The following is a 23516-nucleotide window of genomic DNA, read 5'->3' as shown; positions in this document are numbered from 1 at the left end:
CAGCGTTCCTGAAAGGGGGTTTAGGAGCATTTGTGAGGGTGTGTGGACTGTCATGGCCAAGAGGGAGGCTGGCAGAGAACATCAGTCAAACATGGCTGCACGTTCTTACACTGTGATTCTTCTCATCCTCACGGTGACCTGTGCAGTGTGCCCTGTCCCTCTGGACCTGGACAGGACTTTGCAGTGGATGACCATATAAAAAGAACCCTGCATTGAGATGAGGTGAATGCCACACACCCCTGCTTTGTTCTCTTGCGATGCTTATCCTTGGAGCTCCACTTCCAGATGTGAGTGGACCAAGCAGCCATATGCTCAGCTACAGTCAGCACTAACCTCTGGGCACATGGGGACTCTTAAGATGAAGCATATCTAGCCATCAAGGCTCCTCTAGCCTCTGAGTGGCCCGGGTGATGCCATGAGAGGCTGCTCCTGCTGTTCCATGCACAAAGTGGAGGACTGGTCAGGGTTACAGAGCCACTAGATATGTAGCACAGAAAACTAGACAAGAGAATTGAAAAGAAATTATGCTATGAGAGCCACAGGGAATACTGAGTGGCCATAAAAAATGAATGTGGTGGAAAAAAATGAAAAAAAAATGCAATAACACAGATGAATCAGCTGGGCTTGGTGACATACACCTTTAATCCCATCACTCCGGGAGGCAGAGGCAGGTGGATCTCTGTGGGTTCTAGGCCAGCCTGGCCTACAAAGCAAGTCCAGGACAACAAGGGTTACACAGAGAAACCCTATCTTGAAAAACAAAAACAAAACAAAACAAAAAAACAACAACAAGAAAAAAACCAAACAACCCAAAACCCCAAAGCCAAACCCAAACCCAAACCAGATGAACCTTCAAGGCCTTAGCTTGGTGGAAGCAGCTGCAGAGAGCACAGACTGCATTTTTCCGCCATCCTGGTCGAGCGGGGATAGCAGGGCTGCCTCCAGGCAACGGCCCCCAGAGACACAGGCAATGGCTTGTGGGTGGAGTGCTGGCCTGTGCCTTTCCAAGGGGACCCATCTGTCAAAGGAGCACAGGCAGCACTGGTACCTGTCAATGCAAGTTATCTTTAGTTACTGTGTAGCAACTCAATACCAGAGAAATATCAAAGACCAGAAACTAAAGGCATAAGAGTAAGGAGAACAGAGAGAAAGTAGTTGACCGCAATGAGCCCAGTGGTGGAGGGAGGGGCAGCGTGTATACACACAGTAGTCGTTATGGAAGCCCTCACAGCCTAAGAGGAGATCTTAGGTGTTAGCTTAGGTAACTCTTGGGTACTGGACGCTGAACTCAGGGGCTCACATATTCTAGGCAAGTGCTCTACAATGAGGCACACTCTCGGTGTCTTCTAATTATTTTATAGTTCTATTAACAGAGGGGTTGGGCATATACCATGGTATTTTCTGATTGAGCTTCATTACCATGTTTTTCAGTGATACCTTTGTAATATGTAACAGTTAATGTATGTATTATTATGTATGCTTCAGTATGTAACAAATGCCATTCAGACTCCAGCAAATGTGAAATGTGGTGACATCTGACATCAGTAGCCCATCCTTTTCTTGTGGGCTCTAACCTTACATAGACAACTTCTGCCATTATTCCTAAGAGGCCAAAGTTGTCTCAGCAAGGCTCACTGTTTTAACAGAAAGCAACACTCTACACTCAGCTGCCCGACCTGGAACAGTTTCTGCTCAGACAGCACCCCATGCACCCTGGATGACAGCAGCTACCCACTCTAGCTTGGCTTTCTGATTCTTCTTTCTCCTTTTCCCTCAGCTCCAGTGCAGTGCTTTCTTCCAGTATTTCCCTAACCCTCCTCTAAACTAAAGGGGTGGGACTAGCAGAATGGAAGTCTCCTCACGCTGTTATCTAGTTTAACACTCTTGAGGAATCTCCCTTTACCTCTGCCCATGTGAAACAGAAGGCCCCACATACACTATTCTTGGCTATCTCTATGGCAGTTGTCTTTCTTCCATTTTCAGTAGTTGATAGATGAGTTCTGACACCTATTAGTCAGTCTACCTCACATCTTCAAGCCCTGTTCAAACAGCCTCATCAACACTCCCTAGACAGCTCTGTCGAGGCAGCACTCTTGTCACAGACCCGTGCTTAGGCAGCTCCCATGTGTCCTTCCCAGAGAGCAGCCCCATACACCTGTGCAGATGGAGTGCCATCTATAGGCTCCTAGCACAGAACTGCTGATGTTTTCCCTTATTCGATTCTTAATTTGGAAGGAAGTGTATCTCATTTTTGTTTAAAAACCAAAGCCAAAATATTGTTCCCAGCACATAGGATATGCTTAATAGTTATCTGTAGGACTGACTGAAGTTCAAGCAGGAAATGGTTTTAAACAATAGTGTTTCACTGAAAAGGCAAGTGATAAAAGAAATCTGGGCTAGAGACCCGGGACATAGGTCAGTGGTACAGTACCTGCCTAGCACATGTGAAGCCCTGGGCTAGAGACCTGGGACATAGGTCAGTGGCACAGTACCTGCCTAGCACATGTGAAGCCCTGGGCTAGAGACCCGGGACATAGGTCAGTGGCACAGTACCTGCCTAGCACATGTGAAGCCCTGGGCTAGAGACCCGGGACATAGGTCAGTGGCACAGTACCTGCCTAGCACATGTGAAGCCCTGGGCTAGAGACCTGGGACATAGGTCAGTGGCACAGTACCTGCCTAGCACATGTGAAGCCCTGGGCTAGAGACCTGAGACATATAGGTCAGTGGCACAGTACCTGTCTAGCACATATGAAGTCCTGGGCTGGATCCAGTACCACAGAAGCAAACAAACCAAACAGAAGCTATCCAAACAAAATACTGATGCCATTAAATTGACAGTGTAGATTGGCATTTCAATTGATGAAAGTTTTCCAAAGGCTAGAACCTTTTGGTTTTAACCTGTCAGTCAAAAACCAAGAGGAAAACTATTCCTAGGGAGGGCAAAGGTGCCAATACCACAGGCTGAGGGCACGAGGCTTCTTCAGAGACCTAGAGGGCGGGAAGACTGGGCAGCCGGACCTGTGGACGGCAGCAGCTGGTGCAGCACAGTTACACAAAGAAGATTCACCAAGCAGGAGAAGGTTGGGTAGTGTGCCTGGCCCACCCCCTAGAGTCATAATTTTATGCTGAGCAATGTATTTTCATGTAAAAACAGGCCTCAAATCTTAGCCCCCTGAGCACCCTGGCTTCTGTTAAAACATGGCCAGAACTTGGATGTTCTTACTCATGCTTAAAAAGGAACAAGGAGCTGGGCACAGAGGCTCAGGTGGAGACAGGTAGACTGCTGCGGCCTACTGGCAAGCTGGTTAGCCTGCTTGGTTAGCTCCAGCCAGGAGACCCTGTCTCAAAAGACAGGAAAGAGATACCCAGGTTTATCCTCTGGTCTCCACACATGCATGTGCACACAGGGGCATGCATACATGTACACACACGACTGCACACAAATACATATAAAAGAACACAATAACAAAAGCTGAATGAAATGGAAATAAACCATTACTTGCTTTGGAAGTTAAACAACACATTTGTAAATAGCACATGTGTTGCACAAACCCCAGGAAAAAATATTTGAACTACATGAAAACTAAAACAGACATCAAAATCAGAGGTTTCGGGATGCGGTGAAGTCATACTTGCTGGGAGAGTTACAGCTGCACTTGCATCAGTAGAGAGGGAAGTGCTAACACCGGCCACAAACTCCCATTTTAGGAACAATAATTTAAGCCTAAAGTAAACCAAAGAAAGGAAAATTAAAGCTGAAACCAATGATAGAATAAAGATGTCAACCATAAACATCAACATTTGTTGTATAAAAAATCCATAGCTAGGCAAGGGAGGAGGAAGAGGGGCAGGGAACAGGGGAAGCAGCAGGCACTGCGCCAGAGAACAGTGACGCAACAGCTACAGGTTCAGGAGTTTGATAGTCAGAGGGAACGGGTCAATTCCTCACGCACACAGATTTAAACTGGCACACAAGACGTAGGTAATGGGAACAGGCCTGCATGTACTGAGAGCTGAGAAATAGCTTCCAACAAGACAAAGCATCAGGCATAAATGGTTTCACAGATAATTTTTACCAAACATTTAAAAAGACAAACCACTGTCAATGAACTCTCTATACATTTCCCAGGTGCCGAGGTGGAGGATGCTGTCTACACAGGCTCCGAGACCCCTGAGACCCAACACTGAAGCCAGAAAAAGACAGAACCCAGAGGCTGGGCACATCTCTAGAGCGTACATGTGAGGAAATCTGACAAAAATATACCAGCACACGGACTCAGGCAATGTATAACAACAACAGCCGACCACACCCAAAGGACAGTTACTCTAGGCCCGTAATGCCAGATCAACATAGAAAACATAAACAGAATCCACCACTTCTGTGGGCTACAGAAGAAAACCCCACAGGACTATTAGCATCAGATGCAGGCACAGTCTATGCTTAAAACCCGATAGCCATTCACAAACAAACTCCTTAGCAAGTCAGGATCCAAACATGTGTAACTGTGCAGCCAATGAGTCCTAAAAACACTTCAATAAGTGGGAAGATACATTATGTCCACATATGATAGCTGTGCAACTAATGAAATCCTACAACCAGAGGAGAAGGAGCTTTCTGTTCCTGGTGTCACAGACTTGGAGACTGGGATAGATGTGGGGACATCCTATTAGGACTCTAGGTGAGACAAGCATGAGAGAAAGGGAAAATACAAGGATCCAGAGGGTCCTAGAAACCTGTAAGAAGAGCATCATGATTGGCAGATCAGGACCCAAGGGGGTCTGCTCAAAATACTGCACCAACCAAGGAAAATACATGCAGTAAACATTGAACTTCTACTCAGATCTAGCCAATAGACAGGACATTATCCATAGTTGTGTGGAGAGCAGGGACTGACTCTGACATGACCTCTGGTGCCCCATATTTGACCACTTCCCCTTGGTAGGGAGGCCTGGTAGCACTAGAGAAAAAATAGGAAGGTTACCAAATAAACTTGATAGACTGTGACCATATGGTGGGGGAGGATGTCCTCTTCTGTCACCAATCTAGGAGAGGGGAATAGGATGAAAGAGGGAAGGAGGGAGGAATGGAAGGAGACAAGCAAGGAGATAACAATTGAGATGTAATCTGAATAAATTAAAAGAAAAGACAGGCAAGCATGTTTAACATATTACAATGGAAACTGCAAGAACCCACTTTATAGACGTCAGCAAACTGGCTTTAAATTTTATACAGAAAAGGCAAAACCCATCTATAACGGAGAATACAATACTGAGGGACAAAGAATTCTGACAAGACAGAACAGCAAGACTTACCAAGAGTCCACTTGTGAAGACAGGCACCCAGACGTACAACCGGCAGAGAGCATAGAAAGACACACTAATGAAAGCAGTTCCTTAGAGGAGGGACACTTTACCCGTCAGATGGCACCAGGAACAAACAAACAAAAAACGAACCAAACAAACAAACAAAAAAACCGGCATATGTATCTGAAAAAAAAAAAACCAACAACAACAAACAAACCAACAAACCTTTTACCTTCCCAAGACTTTTACTCCAAATGAATGATAAACATAAACATAAGGAGGAGAAATATAAAAAGATAATACAGGAGAGAGTCCTACACTGTCTTTGGCACTGTGGTTGGATTATGAATGTTAAGATACAGCTTCAAAAGGACAAATCATGAAAGAACGAGAGGGACACCGTGAAGCTCACTAAAGCTACTGCTTCTGCTCAGCAAAGACATCGTCACGCAACTATACCCCCCCCCCCCCCAGAGAGAGAGAGAGAGAGCCCTTGCAGAACGCTGTGCTTGATAAAAGGACCAGAATCCAGAGAGTTGTCAGAACTCAGCATCACAGCCACACACAGACACAGACACACACACACACAGTCACAGCCACACACACAGCCACAGCCACACACAGCCATAGCCACACAGCCACACAGATACACACTCACACACAGCCACACACACACAGCCACAGCCACACACACAGCCACAGCCACACACAGCCACAGCCACACACAGCCACAGCCACATAGCCACACAGATACACACTCACACACAGCCACACACAGCCACAGCCACACACAGCCACAGTCACACACAGCCACACACACACAGCCACAGCCACACACAGCCACAGCCACACACAGCCACAGTCACACACAGCCACAGCCACACACAGCCACAGCCACACAGCCACACAGCCACACAGATACATACTCACACACAGCCACACACACACAGCCACAGCCACACACACAGCCACAGCCACACACAGCCACAGACACACAGCCACAGCCACAGCCACACACACAGCCACACACAGCCACAGCCACACAGATACATACTCACACACAGCCACACATACAGCCACAGCCACACACACACACACACAGACACAGACACACAGACACACACAGCCACACAGATACACACTCACACACAGTCACACACACAGCCACAGCCACACACAGACACAGACACACAGACACACAGATACATACTCACACACAGCCACACACACAGACACACACACAGACACACACAGACACACAGATACATCACAGCCACACACGGACACAGACAGACACACACACACACAGACACAGATACATCACAGCCACACACGGACACAGACACACACACATACACACACACACACAGACACACGTGCCTCATTGGCAGGAAACTACTACTCAACTACTGGAATGGCTAATATCTAGAAAAGTGGAAAATGAATGGCTTGGAGGGGTGCAGAGCAGCTGTAACTTTATGTATTGTACACAAAATGGCTACATACACTTAGGACTTCAGTGGTGAAAACCACACAGACAGTGCACGCTCATCTCTGTCTGGCATCTAATTAATCCACAGTTAGTGATTTGTACTTTTGTAACTCATTATCATGCAGCAGCCAAAGAAATATTTCACATTTTTACTAATGTCTTATAATTTTAAGTTCGCAATGACTTTATTTTCAAATAAGAAACATTATGGAATATTTGGATAATTTTGGGGATGAAGAGTTGACTAAGTATTGTTTGGCATTGCTGGAGATCAAAGGAGTTACAAGCAACTTGCAATTAAAATGTAACTTTCGGAATAACATGTTACGATGATAAATGAATCTTTTAATAGTTGAAAATGATAACTTACCGACTTTCTAGCAAGACTGCAAAAGTGCCAATTTTCTGCTGGAATTTCACCTTTCATCTATTGTAATTTTCTGAAAATAGGAAGTCATGACTCATACGAAAATTTTTTCCTAAGTACCAAATAGCTAATAAGTCATCCCTAGTTGAGATACTGTATAAAACAATTCAGAAACTTCTCTTTTTGTGTGTGAACAACTGATAAGCAAATCTTTGAGAATTAACCAGTAGAGACTAGGAAAAGATACAAATTCCTTTGCTGTGGCTGGAGATCACATTATAAATACATTAATTTTGATCAGAAATGCACTTTCATTGTGTTTAGTAGCCAGTGCTCCATTATCTCAAAAAGCCAAAAAGCCAAAAAGCCAAAAAGCCAAAAAGCCAAAAAGAAGAAGAAGAAGAAGAAGAAGAAGAAGAAGAAGAAGAAGAAGAAGAAGAAAAGGCAGTCAGTTGATGGAACTCAATGTTCAAAGACAATCAGAGATACAGTGATGCATCTACTTGTATTTCTGTCAGAGTAAAGCACCAAATGACTAAGTATTTGTTAAACTGGTTGTTGGCCTGATGGAAATAAAATAGACAAGGTAATGTAATATGAAAAGAACCTAAACTCAAGATCTTTGGTAGGCAATACACTTTATATTACTGTCTTTAGGAAAAGGTCTTGTTAAACAGGGACCCAAGTGGGATAAGGACAGACTCACAGCCAGGAAAAGGGACAGCTAGGTGACAGGGTCCATGCCACACTCCAGCCAAGGGCCCAGACTCTTAAAGCAACTTATCCCATTCTTGATTTTTACTAACTTTCAAGGAATCAGTAAAAACTGTTTGCCTGGAGTACTTTTTCCTTTGGAGGTCAGACTTGACTCACGGGGACAGCACTTGTGATTCCCCTCAGGCCTGAGCTCCAGGGCAATCAGACACTTGGTCCTTGCGTGTGTACCTGACACCAGCCCGTTCCGCATAAGTCATGTTAGCACTTTGCTCCCAGTGGTAATTAGGGATGAGTTTTATGTATTATCATAAAAATGTTGGATGTTTATTCACTCCACATGAATGCTAAAATGGAAACACTTTTTTTTTTTTTACATAAATGTGAAGAAAAGTAACTTTTAGTGCACACAAAAATTTATTCTCTGGAAAATTGAACTGCCATTAAAATCTCCTTGGACTGGTGTAGTTTTAACATTTTTACACACAGGTCAGCAATTTCTTTATGTAATACAATTATACAAAAGGAAAAAGGCACCGCGACCGTCGGTGTAGAGTACAAAGGAAGGTGTGAGAGTTTAAAGGCAACGGACGCACAGCGCGACTCCAGCGACTCTGCAAGATGATGGCGCACACACTCGTCAGCTTCTGGTTTTGACCAAGGGCATACAGACATGTGACACAACACAGCACTGTTGACGACCACACGGACACACTATGTACATGAGCACTGCCCACTCAGGGGTCACGGTCCCTAGCAACAGGTGAGAGACAGCGGAGGCCAAAGGAAGCACACCTCTTCAGGTGCCCACTGAGCAGTTAACCGCCATCATTCGGCTACACCTAGTATTAGAAAAATAAGTAAGAAAGCTCCGTAGAAACTAGACTATTAAGCTTCTTGTCTCAAAAACTGAAAGAATGAAAGGAAGAGAGGAGGGAAGGGAGGAAGAGAAAGGGATCCTGAATAAAAAGATCCACTGATTGAGTTTTTCTATAAAAATTATATTATTTTGAGAAGCAAGCCCCACAGCAGTGATGAACCTCTTGAACACTTCTCAGACTCTAAAAATTCATAGCTCAAGCACTGAGAAACAGTGCCCATATTCCACCTTATTTCAGAATCCAGGTCCAAGTCCAGCCAGCATGCCAGGCCACGGCTGCTGCTGTCAGGTAAGGCAAAGGCTGTCCCCCATGTGTCAGCTTTGAGTTCCTCAGAATTGCTATCATGTTTTCACCAAATGCTATCATAATAAAACTATGTAGAAACATAATAAATTAACTTACAAACTAATAAATAAATGAAATTATAAATTTTATTAACTAAATAAAAAACTACTAAAGTTTTTCTCTTGGTAAACTCAATTATTTGGAGTATCACCATACATTTCTAGCTGTGCCTGAGATAATCACTCATGGGGCTTTAGGACAGCATCACTATCCGTGTCAAAGTTGTCCTGGTTCCCACTCAGCCACAAGTGCTGGTGCACTGCAGGACACATGCCACCCTCCAACTTTACAGTATTAACTTTAGTTTTATAGTTTTGGAAATTGTTTGCTTAAAGCAACATGAGAGAGATCAGAAAGAGAGAGCATGATTCCTCTTTCCCGAGAAGTTGGCTTCCTTACAATTACCCCGAGAGCAGGGAAACTGCTGCCAACAACTGCAGATTGGAAACAAACATCCGGGTACCACCCAGGTAGGATTTCCCAGGGAGCTCACTCAGACCTAGACTCTCAGGCTTTCCTCTACACCAAACAAGACAGAGACTCTGGGTAGAACCTGGAGGGGATTCTTAGATACATTACAACTTGGGAGCCACTGCCTGGTTTTATTTGGGGGAGTTTGACAGGAGTCAAACCCAAACTTTTCTCATCTTCTGGAAGTACTGTTGAGCTCACTGTGTACGTTCCTACTCAACCCTAGTGCCCTGCACACGCCTCTCTCTGTGTCTTATATCTTACAGTAAAAGACCCCATCGGATGCCTGTCTCAATACCTGAGAACACAAGCTCATGAGGGAAGACTGCCCACCCACCCTGCAGCCCCTACAACGCCACATGGCACACAGTGGAATTCTCACGCAAACAACGGGGAGAAAAGGAAACCAAGTGAACAAGGCTCACCAACGATTTTCACCGCAGTGATACTGCTTCTACCATAAAGGCATCATTCATCAGCATTCGCTGGACACCTACAGCCAGCAACGGGGAAGGAAGCTACGTGTGAATCCTGTCTAACACTAACACACTTTAACAACTTGGATAAGCGTGCACAGGAAGGCAACCGTCTCTCCTCTAAGCCCTGACATGAATATGGGTTACCAGATACTCTGTCATTTCACAGGGTAGAAATGTGTACACAGGCAATGAAAACGCCTTGGCTGAGAACAAATGAAGCAACATATTTTCAGAATATAAGTACAGGGTAGACACAACAGATTCCAAGTTATTCCTTAAAAATAAAAATCATCCGTGGCACACACCTGTGATCCCAACACTTGGGGAGGCAGAGGCAGGTGGATCTCTGTGAGTTCTAGGCCAGCCTGGTCTACAAAGTGAGTCCAAGAACAGCCAATCCTACACAGAGAAACCGTGTCTCAAACGAACAAACAAACAAGCAAACAAACATCACCCACAAATTATGATACCAAAGTACCGTCTATGTCCTGAGAAGAAGGCAAGCCTTTGCGATGTCTTTTCTCTCTCCCGGCTCTGCTCTCTTGGTCCTATCCCTGCCATTCAGATGAGCTGGGCAGGACATGCCCAACACGGTGCTGCTCTTTTCACCCACAATAAAGAGTGAAAACACAACGTGCACGGGTGGGTTGGAGCAATCCCCGTTCTAGCATGGTTTACTTAAAAGAGGGGCAGCCTTAGGGGGTGAGCTCAGCTTCTCTATGCAGCAACTTCTACATGGATTAAACACTGATGATGTTACTTGCCTCCTAATATTTTGTGACAGTCAAATAAAGCAATATCTTATTGCCTTAGTTATTTACTAAGTTATAGCTGTCACCGCCATCAGCACAGACTTTGGAGGGCACAGGTGTGGTTTAAGGCTTTACTGCATGCCTCACCTTGCTTTAATGTCACCTGGCTGGCGACAATGATACTGACTTTCAGTTGACAGATGAAGAGGAAGAACCTTGGGGTATAAAGAGAAAAACCATCAATGTGAATTATTCTATGAATTCTTCAGTCTATGGAGGTAAGTGGTAGCTTTACGCAAATGGACTGTGTGTTATTTCTATTAACACCTGAACAAGGATTTAAAAAGAGCAGCTGGTGACCACTGGCCTTATACCTGTGAGCTTCAAACAGCTCACTTATTTCCTAGTTTCCTCACCTCCAGAAACAGCCTGGCCTCCATTTCTGCTTCCCATTGATGCACTCATACTCTCCCAGGCACTGGCTGTGCTCCCAGTTCAAGTGATTCAGCAGGCAGAGCCCTGCTTGCACAGATCAGATCAGACCCCTGCCAGGGCCCATAGTCATCCAGGCAGCTTAAGTGTTTCTATTTTTCTTAAAACATGGGCCTAGTGAGCTACTTTTGTCAGTGAACACAACACCACTGAGAATTCACCAGTGCATAGTGAATAATGTACAATTGTATTTCAAATGAGCGGTGGCTGGTACTCAGGCCTCAAGGCTGCAGAAGCTTCTGGAAGGTGGGACAATACTGCACTTCTGGATAGTAACCGACAGCCACACTGGGGAGGTTGAGAATCTAGGCTCTTGACTACCCACATGCCAGTCAACTGTTGAATCTCAACATTTCATTTGATTTTACCAAAATTGTGAGAGTGTACACTGCCATTTTAAAGTTCCTGAGCCAGCATCTGTGGCCCAGATGACTTGGGGAAGTATTTGTGTCACACCACAGGAGAGAGAAGGTGCATATTTTCTGTATATGCAGCAGAATGGCAGCATTTGGCTCCAAACCTAATATCACATTTGGAAATTATACAGAGAAGAAAAAAAAGCAGTCTATGACCTGGAGCAATACCTTTCTACTCAGCTATGTGAAAAGGAAGGGCACCGTCACCTTTGCATGTGAGCAGCACGCTGCGTGTGGAGTTATGCGCATGCACATAATTTGCAGTCACTGAGGACTTGCTGCTGCTGACGTTAAAGAAGGGAAGGCTGAATCACTCTCCAGGCCATACGTGCGGCAACACTGCCACCAGGCCAGACACCCCTGAGCATCATTAGGAAAATACACAGCTCTGCACATAGTCTCCACAAAGGAGGCTTGACAAATAATGGACTTTCCTCTCAACACAGTGGAAGCACCAAGCTGGTCTTACAATGTCCAACTGAGCTTTGTTACAAAGAAGACCAGAGACTTTATTAGGAAGACAGCAGTTGTCAGCCAGGCAGGCAGTTGTCTCAAAGCCAGCAAGAGCTCACTGCAGCATCACAAGCCTGCACCCAGTTTTCAGTGTGATCTACCTCCTTCTTCACATTTGCCTCATTCTGTTCTTCAATAACACTAAACAAAAACAACTATTTGCTTCTCATTTATGTTTTAATTTCTAATCCAACTCACCTTTAAAAAAAAAAGAAGCAATCCTGGGAAGATCATTAATGGAAGGATAGAAAGATGTTTTCTTTTTAATGTAACTTTGTAACATTTTGGGGGGACAGTTCTCACTCTGTAGCCCAGAATGGCCTGGAACTATGTAGCCCAGGCTAGCCTCAAACTCAGCAATTCTCCTACCTGAGGCTCCCAAGTGCTAGGATTACAGGGATGAGCCACCATGCTGGGCTCTGAAACCTCCATTTTAAAAGCTAACTCCATGCATCCTATTTGCACTTTCTTTTCCTTAAAAGGCTGTGTTTGAAAGCATGGAGTTGCCCTTTTTTTAAGCTAAAAAATGTAGAAGCTCATTGTCTTTTGTTTTTTTAAGGCCTTTCAGTACTGCCACATTTTGGTAAATCACTGCATGGCTCTGCTAGTGTGGTACTGAGTTCTAGGTTACAGTAACAGTCCAGAGTGCTCAGCTGGGGTTGGAGCTGTGATGCAGCCTTTCACTAAGTGGTGAATAGTACACTTGGTCTAGTTTAACTAGACATGAGAAAGAGCAAAAGAAAATATTCTCCTGTATACAAAACATATTCTAATAAAGTCTATGCATAAGATTTTACATTAGGTAGGAAAAAAAATTAAAAAGAAAATAGCTTGTACTATTTCCAGTTGACCTGCAGTTCTTAAATATGAAAACAAGACAGGAAAAGTGCTCGCAGTGTGGAGGCTGGCACAGCACATGGCCTCACATGCTGCAGAGTGGGGCAAGGCCATGGCACTGCCACAGAGCCTCACACCTACGAGTGCTGAAGGCCAAATTTGCAAAAACGGCTTCCCAGCTGTGCAAGCAAGGTCAACTTGCATGAAAGGCACAGAGTGACATCACACTGAAGACGTCACAAAACACAGCACAAATCACTGGGGCACAAGGATCTCAGAAGATCTTGACTAGAATAAAGCTGAGAACCACACAGAAATGGGGGTGAGTGAGGAAGGACCCCGGGAGCGTCTGTCTAGAATGCTACCTGCTTCAGTGCTGATGGAGACTAGACATGTGGAACAGACAGTCAAAATTCCCCTTAACTAGAGTTGCCTTTCGAGCTGCCTTCCACGTTCAACAGCAGTCCACGGTGGCGGCCACGCCCGCAGCTGTGAAGACTGGCCGCTGAAAGCAATCCCAAATGAAAGCCTGTTCCGCCATTTCCTACACAGCGCACAAAGGGCTTGAACATGAAGTTATGAAGCTCTGCAGTACAGTCAGAAAAGTTTACAAGGGACCAGAGGGGAATGGTCTCTTTGGGTCAGAAAAAAAGATGAAAGTAGAGAAATAAACTTGAAATAAACCAACCTCAAACTTTCCTTGAAGGAATGTTGCACTTGGGTTTAGTACTACAGAGAAAGGCTGAGGCACAGAGAGAACACATCTGACATGACACTACCACTAGTGTGAGTGAACCTTCACCTTGAGACATGATTGATCATTGAGATCCGCCCACAGACACCATCAGAATGTCTGTGGGTAGCATGTGGGCGATAATAACACATGGTGTTGCAATGGAAATTCTGGTTTTAAAGTCACAATCTCCTCAACATTCCTAGCTCTTTCACTAAATAAAATCAAGTCCAGATCAAAAGTATGTTATCCACTTTCTGGAGGGCTGCTGACACTAAGGACACACGTTTCTTGTTTCCCTCAGCTTGGCCCTGGATGATCTTTCCGTTAACGCGCAGCATCGTGGTGGGGTGCTGAAGAGGACTCTCCCGGGCGCGGCTCCTCGGATGTTGACCAGGACACAACGGCAGTGCTGGGCTAATGGCCGCCTTCCTCAGGACTCCAGCAGGGCATGCCACCTGCACACTTGCTGTCCCTTGGACTCCTTCATTGCAGTCCAGTGTCTGAGCTCCTCCTCCCCAGAGCTGTTCAGACCTAAGGAAACCCAGCCTATCATCTCCTTTCTTTTCATGCTGCGTTTGTTATACACAGACAGTATCAGAGTCACATCGGAAAGCTGAAACAAGGCCACTTGGAAAACAAAAGTTTCCTTGTAGACGGGATTTGGCTGCCCTCTGCGGGTGGATGTCTTGCATTTGGACATCTCTTGGCCCATGGAATTCAGCAGTGTTAACTTAACATATGTATCTGAAGGAAGAAAACCAACACACCACAAATATCATTTCAAACAAGCTGACAATTTTCTTATGATAAATGCCAAGATTAGGTAGTTACACTTTATAAGGATATGGTGTATACCATGTTTGTTGGAAACTCAACTAACTCAGTTTTGATGTAGATGCTTACCAAATATGTGACACGTACAGAGAACGCTAAGTAGGCTGAAAATATTTGAGAAGTAGTGATGGCTTAGCCTCACTATTTCTAGGAATGGAATTTAAAGGTATACCTCATAGTCCTTCTGTCCCCTCCCCAACCCTGGCCTCCCCAACCTCCCCTGCCCATCACCACCCTATTTCACTCCACTAAGCAGGACACCATAGCATTAATAGACACTTAGCAAGCTCAATTAGCAACAACACTACAGCATTCCACTGTGTTTTCAGAGTAGGAATAAACAAACAGATAGAATGAAGGCAGATGGAGGAAAGGAGGAAGACAAGAATGCAAAGGTGACACTGAAACAGCTTAAGATGAAATGTCAAAAAAATCTCTGCATGGATGTGGTTTCAAACTATAGATTGAAAACATTTAAGGGCCCAGATGAAGCCAAATGCCTTGATGGGTCAGTGTTTAGCAAACCAAGTAGAACTTTCTTCTGGTTTCATGCAAGAGTACATCTAATGTGCTTTTCTGGGGGACGGTGGGGGTAGTTAAATACTATTGGGTTTCTTTCAGGCATAATTTAATGTAAAATTTTAAGAATGATATTTTAATTATTTTCATCAATTACAAACCACTGATAAGATATTTAGTGTACAAAGTGAAATGTAACACTTCAAGGCTTTTTTAAAAATGGGAGATATATTCTCTCTTTGAAAGACTTTTCAAGTTTGTTAGACTCATGCAAATGATCTCAGCATGTTGATCCATCATGTGTACTTCATATCAAAATTTCAATTAATTTCAAAGATAATTGCAATGATCTCATGAGATATCTATTTCTATTATAAATCAAAATACAAAAAATAAAAAATAACGTATTTTAAAAAGTTTTGCTCATTTGTTGACATTCTGAGTACCATCATCCATAATCAGAGATAAGGTCTACGTTAGTTTTATTTAAAATACCACAGATAAAAATGTGCATTGTTTTGGAAACCAACATGGTGGACAGTCTCACTGCTGGCAAGTTTTAGGGCATTTCGTTTTTGCATGAAAAGACAACATCCAATTAGCCTCTACAGGAACTCACCTCGGATTATATAAACCTGTCCACCTATCAAGTGTTTTAGACAACAGAACAGTCCATCTGACAACAGGGGGTGGAAAGCAGTAAAAGAAATAATGACCAGATGTCAATCGTTGGGTGAAAGAGGGTCAAAGGTCAGAATCAAAGAGGAAACACTGTGCACTTGAGTGGAAAAACACAAAACTTTAGCATCTTAATTCAGGTAGCAGGGTTGAACAAAGGGTTGTTTTGTAAATTTCATGGAATGAAAAAAATTAGCATTGTTGGGTAATCATAGACAAAAATTACATTGTTTTAAGAGTGGGACATATTTATAATGGTATCTTCTTGGTCTAAAGCATATAGAACATATAAAATCATGCAGATTATCAGGCTATAAAAGATTGTATACAATCATTATAGGATCACTTTCATTGTGCTACATTTAAAATTTACCCATGCAATGTTTAGTGTTTCAAATAGTCTGATTACTTCCAATATAATAAAAATTTCAGTTATGCAAAATCAATACAACTATCAGAATACTTGCTCTTGAATATTCCATCTGTTTCTTGTGGGGAATTTGAGGTTATCTGGTTTACAACAGTTCACAGCTTAGTTCACACCTAAGTATCAGTGAAGGGCTATAACCTTACAAGTTAGGACATGCTGATACAATTGTCTTGAATTTTACTTTGCAAGAATCTCACACGTCTTTTATGACTGCTTTACCTTTGTATCTTATTTAAATGTTGGCTTTTTTTTACTCACTAGTGACTTCCTACCTAACACTACTAATCAGCCTGTGGTGAAGATCTAATTCTAAAGCAATGACAACTGCTGTGGGACACAAAGGACAGAGTGCATGCCGTAGGTGCCAGCAGGCCCTTTGCTCCTTCTGCACACGGACTTCTTGCTCTTTATTCCCTATCACAGTTTCATTCCATGCGGCTACTTTTGGCACACTCAATCAAGTATTTGCCAGAAATCACTGAAGCACCAGCTACAGCAGGAGGAAAAAGCCGACAGCTCATACCCAGTGTGACCCGAGGCTCTGCTTCCTGCTGCAGTGTGACACTGTCTTTGCATCTGTGTCTTATGGCCAGGGAGCAACATCTCTGGTTGTAATGGCCTCATGAGGTCACCTGTCACCCACTGCAAATCTTACTCAGCTTCTCTCCAGCCTTGTGCAGAGAGTCAGTGTATATGGATGAGGGCCACCAAGTCAGACCCCCCAGCCCCCAGTGCACAGTGAGTGTGTGAGTGTGAGGATGAGGACCACCAAGTCAGACCCCCAGCCCCCAGTGCACAGTGAGTGTGAGGATGGGGACCACCAAGTCAGACCCCCCAGCCCCCAGTGCACAGTGAGTGTGAGTGTGAGTATGAGGATGAGGACCACCAAGTCAGACCCCCCAGCCCCCAGTGCACAGTGAGTGTGAATGTGAGGATGGGGACCACCAAGTCAGACCCCCCAGCCCCCAGTGCACAGTGAGTGTGAGTGTGAGTGTGAGGATGGGGACCACCAAGTCAGACCTCCAACCCCCTAGTGCACAGTGAGTGTGTGAGTATGAGGATGAGGACCACCAAGTCAGACCCTCCAGCCCCCAGTGCACAGTGAGTGTGTGAGTGTGAGGATGGGGACCACCAAGTCAGACCCCCCAGCCCCCAGTGCACAGTGAGTGTGTGAGTATGAGGATGAGGACCACCAAGTCAGACCCTCCAGCCCCCAGTGCACAGTGAGTGTGTGAGTGTGAGGATGGGGACCACCAAGTCAGACCCCCCAGCCCCCAGTGCACAGTGAGTGTGTGAGTGTGAGGATGAGGACCACCAAGTCAGACCCTCCAACCCCCTAGTGCACAGTGAGTGTGAGGATGGGGACCACCAAGTCAGACCCCCCAGCCCCCAGTGCACAGTGAGTATGAGTGTGAGTGTGAGGATGAGGACCACCAAGTCAGACCCCCCAGCCCCCAGTGCACAGTGAGTGTGAGTGTGAGGATGAGGACCACCAAGTCAGACCCCCCAGCCCCCAGTGCACAGTGAGTGTGAGGATGAGGATGAGGACCACCAAGTCAGACCTCCAGCCCCCAGTGCACAGTGAGTGTGAGTGTGAGTGTGAGGATGAGGACCACCAAGTCAGACCCCCCAGCCCCCAGGGCACAGTGAGTGTGAGTGTGAGTGTGAGGATGGGGACCACCAAGTCAGACCCCCAGCCCCCAGTGCACAGTGAGTGTGAGTGTGAGTGTGAGGATGAAGACCACCAAGTCAGACCCCCCAGCCCCCAGTGCACAGTGAGTGTGTGAGTGTGAGGATGAGGACCACCAAGTCAGACCCCCAGCCCCCAGTGCACAGTGAGTGTGAGGATGGGGACCACCAAGTCAGACCCCCCAGCCCCCAGTGCACAGTGAGTGTGAGTGTGAGTATGAGGATGAGGACCACCAAGTCAGACCCTCCAGCCCCCAGTACACAGTGAGTGTGAGTGTGAGGATGGGGACCACCAAGTTAGACCCCCAGCCCCCAGTGCACAGTGAGTGTGAGTGTGAGGATGAGGACCACCAAGTCAGACCCCCAGCCCCCAGTGCACAGTGAGTGTGAGTGTGAGGATGAGGACCACCAAGTCAGACCCTCCAACCCCCTAGTGCACAGTGAGTGTGAGGATGAGGACCACCAAGTCAGACCCCCCAGCCCCCAGTGCACAGTGAGTATGAGTGTGAGTGTGAGGATGAGGACCACCAAGTCAGACCCCCCAGCCCCCAGTGCACAGTGAGTGTGAGTGTGAGGATGGGGACCACCAAGTCAGACCTCCAGCCCCCAGTGCACAGTGAGTGTGAGTGTGAGTGTGAGGATGAGGACCACCAAGTCAGACCCCCCAGCCCCCAGTGCACAGTGAGTATGAGTGTGAGTGTGAGGATGAGGACCACCAAGTCAGACCCCCCAGCCCCCAGTGCACAGTGAGTGTGAGTGTGAGGATGGGGACCACCAAGTCAGACCTCCAGCTCCCAGTGCACAGTGAGTGTGAGTGTGAGTGTGAGGATGGGGACCACCAAGTCAGACCCCCCAGCCCCCAGTGCACAGTGAGTGTGAGTGTGAGTGTGAGGATGAGGACCACCAAGTCAGACCCCCCAGCCCCCAGTGCACAGTGAGTGTGAGTGTGAGGATGGGGACCACCAAGTCAGACCCCCAGCCCCCAGTGCACAGTGAGTGTGAGTGTGAGTGTGAGGATGGGGACCACCAAGTCAGACCCCCCAGCCCCCAGTGCACAGTGAGTGTGAGTATGAGGATGAGGACCACCAAGTCAGACCCCCCAGCCCCCAGTGCACAGTGAGTGTGAGTGTGAGTGTGAGGATGGGGACCACCAAGTCAGACCCCCCAGCCCCCAGTGCACAGTGAGTGTGAGTGTGAGTATGAGGATGAGGACCACCAAGTCAGACCCTCCAGCCCCCAGTACACAGTGAGTGTGAGTGTGAGAATGGGGACCACCAAGTCAGACCCCCAGCCCCCAGTGCACAGTGAGTGTGAGTATGAGGATGAGGACCACCAAGTCAGACCCCCCAGCCCCCAGTGCACAGTGAGTGTGAGTGTGAGTGTGAGGATGGGGACCACCAAGTCAGACCCCCCAGCCCCCAGTGCACAGTGAGTGTGAGTGTGAGTATGAGGATGAGGACCACCAAGTCAGACCCCCCAGCCCCCAGTGCACAGTGAGTGTGAGGATGAGGATGGGGACCACCAAGTCAGACCTCCAGCCCCCAGTGCACAGTGAGTGTGAGTGTGAGTGTGAGGATGGGGACCACCAAGTCAGACCCCCCAGCCCCCAGTGCACAGTGAGTGTGAGTGTGAGTATGAGGATGAGGACCACCAAGTCAGACCCTCCAGCCCCCAGTACACAGTGAGTGTGAGTGTGAGGATGAGGACCACCAAGTCAGACCCCCAGCCCCCAGTGCACAGTGAGTGTGAGTGTGAGGATGAGGACCACCAAGTCAGACCCCCAGCCCCCAGTGCACAGTGAGTGTGAGTGTGAGGATGAGGACCACCAAGTCAGACCCTCCAACCCCCTAGTGCACAGTGAGTGTGAGGATGAGGACCACCAAGTCAGACCCCCCAGCCCCCAGTGCACAGTGAGTATGAGTGTGAGTGTGAGGATGAGGACCACCAAGTCAGACCCCCCAGCCCCCAGTGCACAGTGAGTGTGAGTGTGAGGATGGGGACCACCAAGTCAGACCTCCAGCCCCCAGTGCACAGTGAGTGTGAGTGTGAGTGTGAGGATGAGGACCACCAAGTCAGACCCCCCAGCCCCCAGTGCACAGTGAGTATGAGTGTGAGTGTGAGGATGAGGACCACCAAGTCAGACCCCCCAGCCCCCAGTGCACAGTGAGTGTGAGTGTGAGGATGGGGACCACCAAGTCAGACCTCCAGCCCCCAGTGCACAGTGAGTGTGAGTGTGAGTGTGAGGATGGGGACCACCAAGTCAGACCCCCCAGCCCCCAGTGCACAGTGAGTGTGAGTGTGAGTGTGAGGATGAGGACCACCAAGTCAGACCCCCCAGCCCCCAGTGCACAGTGAGTGTGAGTGTGAGGATGGGGACCACCAAGTCAGACCCCCAGCCCCCAGTGCACAGTGAGTGTGAGTGTGAGTGTGAGGATGGGGACCACCAAGTCAGACCCCCCAGCCCCCAGTGCACAGTGAGTGTGAGTATGAGGATGAGGACCACCAAGTCAGACCCCCCAGCCCCCAGTGCACAGTGAGTGTGAGTGTGAGGATGAGGACCACCAAGTCAGACCCCCCAGCCCCCAGTGCACAGTGAGTGTGAGGATGAGGATGAGGACCACCAAGTCAGACCCCCAGCCTGTTATTCTCGGAATCTTATTTTACACACATCAGTTTTCTCTGTGAAATGAGAAAGCAGATGGTACTGTCTGTTTATGCAATTTTATCAGATCTGATTCTTACATTTACCCTGTAAGAGACATGACCTTAGCTTTACCTATTAAGAAACAGACTCATGGCATCAAGCTGTTTGTCTATGGACATTATAATTTTTCTTTTTACATTAAAACACACCTCATTGGGCTGGAGAGATGGCCCAGAGGTTAAGGGCACTGACTACTCCTCCAGAGGTCCTGAGTTCAATTCCCAGCAACCACATGGTGGCTCACAACCATCTATAATGTGATCTGATCCCCTCCTCTGGCCTGCAGGTGTACACTCAGCCAGAGCACTGTATACATAATAAATAAATAAATAGATAAATAAATAAATCTTTTTAAAAACCCTCATTATTTTGTGTGTATGGGTGTTTTGCCTACATGTATGTCTGTACATCTAGTGTACACAGAGGCCATAAAAAGGCATTGGGCTCCCTTGAACTAGAGTTCTAGAAGGTTGTGAAGTACCTTTAGCATCTGGGACCTGAACCTGGGCTCTCTGGAGAACACACGGGGCTCCTAACTGCTGAGCCGTCTCTTTAGCCTTGCCTCTCAGATGCCTCAGTTTAGGGACAGATGCTTTCTGTACGAATGACAAGCTTCCCAGCATTCCTAACCTTTTATATTCACATGCTTTTATGTTACATGACTTTTCAAGGCATGTAAGAACAAAGTTAGCACAAATGACAGAAGCAGCTCCCCTCTGCTAGGCACCTGAGTAAGGAAGTCTCTGAAAAATCTGCAAACACATTTAAGCTATTAATCTCTTACAATTTACTTTCACAGCTTTAGTCCAGGACATGAACAAGTTTAATTGGTAGGAATATAGAGGATTTACGCGGCTCTCTGTTTAGAGCTGGCTCACGGACACCGGAAGTTCTGGAGTAGGGTAGGGGCAGTTTCTCTGCTTTCCCCAAACTCACTGTCATCTTCACCACACAGACAGGGCCGCGGAGAGCAGAAAGAGACAAGTGCCCTCCCCGTCCTCCCCTCCCCTGTCCCTCCTGCTCCAGGTCACTGAGGGCAAGCACTGTCCTGATTTTGTTTGTCCCGAGAAGGAAAGGGCTTGCTGACTGTGTGGGGTGGTGCATCCTTTTCTGTTTTTGTTTTCTGTGTGGGGGTCATGTTTTTCTTGGCTGTGGTGCTGAAGCCCAGGGACTGCACATGTTGTGCCACTCAGTTACATCCTTAACTGCACACTTTCAAAGGAGAAGAAAATGCGAGGAGATACTGTCTTCACCAGGTGTTGAGGATAAAAGAAGGGAATACAGAGTAGTTACATAGTTCAGAGAATTGCATGCAGACAGAAACACAACATCACTCCTCGGCTAACAAAAGCTATATACTTTTCTGTAGTAGTTACTTAAAAAAAAAAAAACCCTGGGCCTTCTTTTGGCATTAAAAGACAGTAGCTATGATAGGGATAACTTATTCTGTAGACACTATGAAAAATTAAAATTCCTGTTACCATACAATTAATATTTTGATTTTTATTTTATACTTCCCAAATGACTGGATATAGAAAACATGAAACAAATTGGTTGATGATTCAGCGTTTCACTGTGATTGGTTAAGACTAAAATGATGCAAGTTCCCTAAGTGCAGAAAATACTAGGATAAAAATAACTCTTTTTCACTCACTGGGTGGTCTGTTTGCTGCCAGGTTTTTGAAGTGGCTGCCTTTGATCACTTCTGCTGATAGTCTTCCAGTGGTGGCATTGTAAAGGAGCCCAATGAGGATTTCTGGAACAGAGCCGTGTTCAAGAGACTGGCAGGAGGATGTGCTTTCACCACAGGATGCCTCTGACAAGCTCACCTGGGAGTCACAGCCCTGGAAAGCAAATGTGAAATTGTAGTATTTTACAAAACAGATTATAAAATGCATTGTTGGTTGGCTGTGGTGGGGCACACCTTTATTTCCAGCACTCAGGAGGTAGAGGCAGGTGGACTTCTCAGGTCTATGCAATAAGTCGCAGGCCAGCCAGAGCTACAGATAAGGCCCTGTCTCGAACACTATTACCACCAATGACTGCAACAAAGAAAAGAAATAAAATGGTAATGCTGTGGCATTGACATTACATTACACGGAAGACATAGGTGGAGGTGCACACCACATTCCTAACACTCAGTTAACAGCAGGCTGTAGGCATTTCAGTTAACTAATAGATGAAGCAACGTCCATATTCCTGCATATTTGCAGACATCAGAGATACTTCTTTTAAAACTCATCAATTGATCGTGTGTGTGTGTGTGTGTGTGTGTGTGTGTGTGTGTGTGTGTGCGCATATGGCTAGTGTGTATGTGAAAGTTAAAGGACAGCTAGGAGGGCTGGTCTCTCCTTTCAACCCGTGGGTCCCAGGGGTTGAACTCATCATCAGAGTTGGCAGCAGCAGGTGCCTCTCCCACAGAGCCATCTCAACAGCCAGACAAGCTCTAAAACTCATGCATGGTAACGAGGTGTTTTCTAAAGAATTATCAAGCTCAAAACATGGGTGTGAACTTAGACTTATTTACATTAAACTTCTCAACTATATTCTTAAAGACAAAGATTGGAACATGTTAGTAAATAAACAAAACTACCTGCCATTTTTATGGCGATATCTAAAACAGAGAGGCAGAAAAGCAAAAGAGGGAAAGAGGGAAATTTCTTATGCATACAGTAACCAAAAGAAAACTGAGGTGGCTGTATGTGTCAGCTTCCTTGAAGACAAGACCACCATCAGAGGTGAGGAGGTGCACTTAACAATGATGAAGCATTCAGTTTCTAAGAAAACAGAAAAAGTCCAAATTCGTACTCACTTTATACTGTGGGTTAAGACACAGAAAGCAGAGACCCCCTCACAACTT

At 46.2% G+C, this 23516-nt stretch overlaps 1 protein-coding gene across 10 annotated transcripts in view; it reads right to left on the bottom strand.

The window, feature by feature from the left end:
- The window catches only part of SYT14 (synaptotagmin 14), a 171288-nt gene that overhangs the window by 14311 nt on the left and 133461 nt on the right, over window positions 1-23516 (bottom strand). For 5 of the 10 annotated variants that reach the window (XM_084797216.1, XM_084797218.1, XM_084797220.1 and 2 more), the window contains 3 exons: window positions 22311-22500; window positions 15775-15831; window positions 7739-14546 (listed from right to left, as the gene is read on the bottom strand). In XM_084797216.1, coding sequence (XP_084653342.1) covers window positions 14233-14546; window positions 15775-15831; window positions 22311-22500 — 561 coding nt within the window. In that variant the 3' untranslated portion in view covers window positions 7739-14232. Of the gene's footprint in view, window positions 1-7738; window positions 14547-15774; window positions 15832-22310; window positions 22501-23516 lie in introns of those variants that run through there. The other 5 variants (XM_084797217.1, XM_084797219.1, XM_084797222.1 and 2 more) reach the window with 3 other exon arrangements.

The sequence above is a fragment of the Acomys minous genome (assembly GCF_964271855.1).
Source record: "Acomys minous genome assembly, chromosome: 1".
Taxonomy (NCBI): Eukaryota; Metazoa; Chordata; class Mammalia; order Rodentia; family Muridae; genus Acomys; species Acomys minous.
Note: the sequence above shows the minus strand (reverse complement) of the source record. Positions and strands in the feature narration are given on the sequence as shown.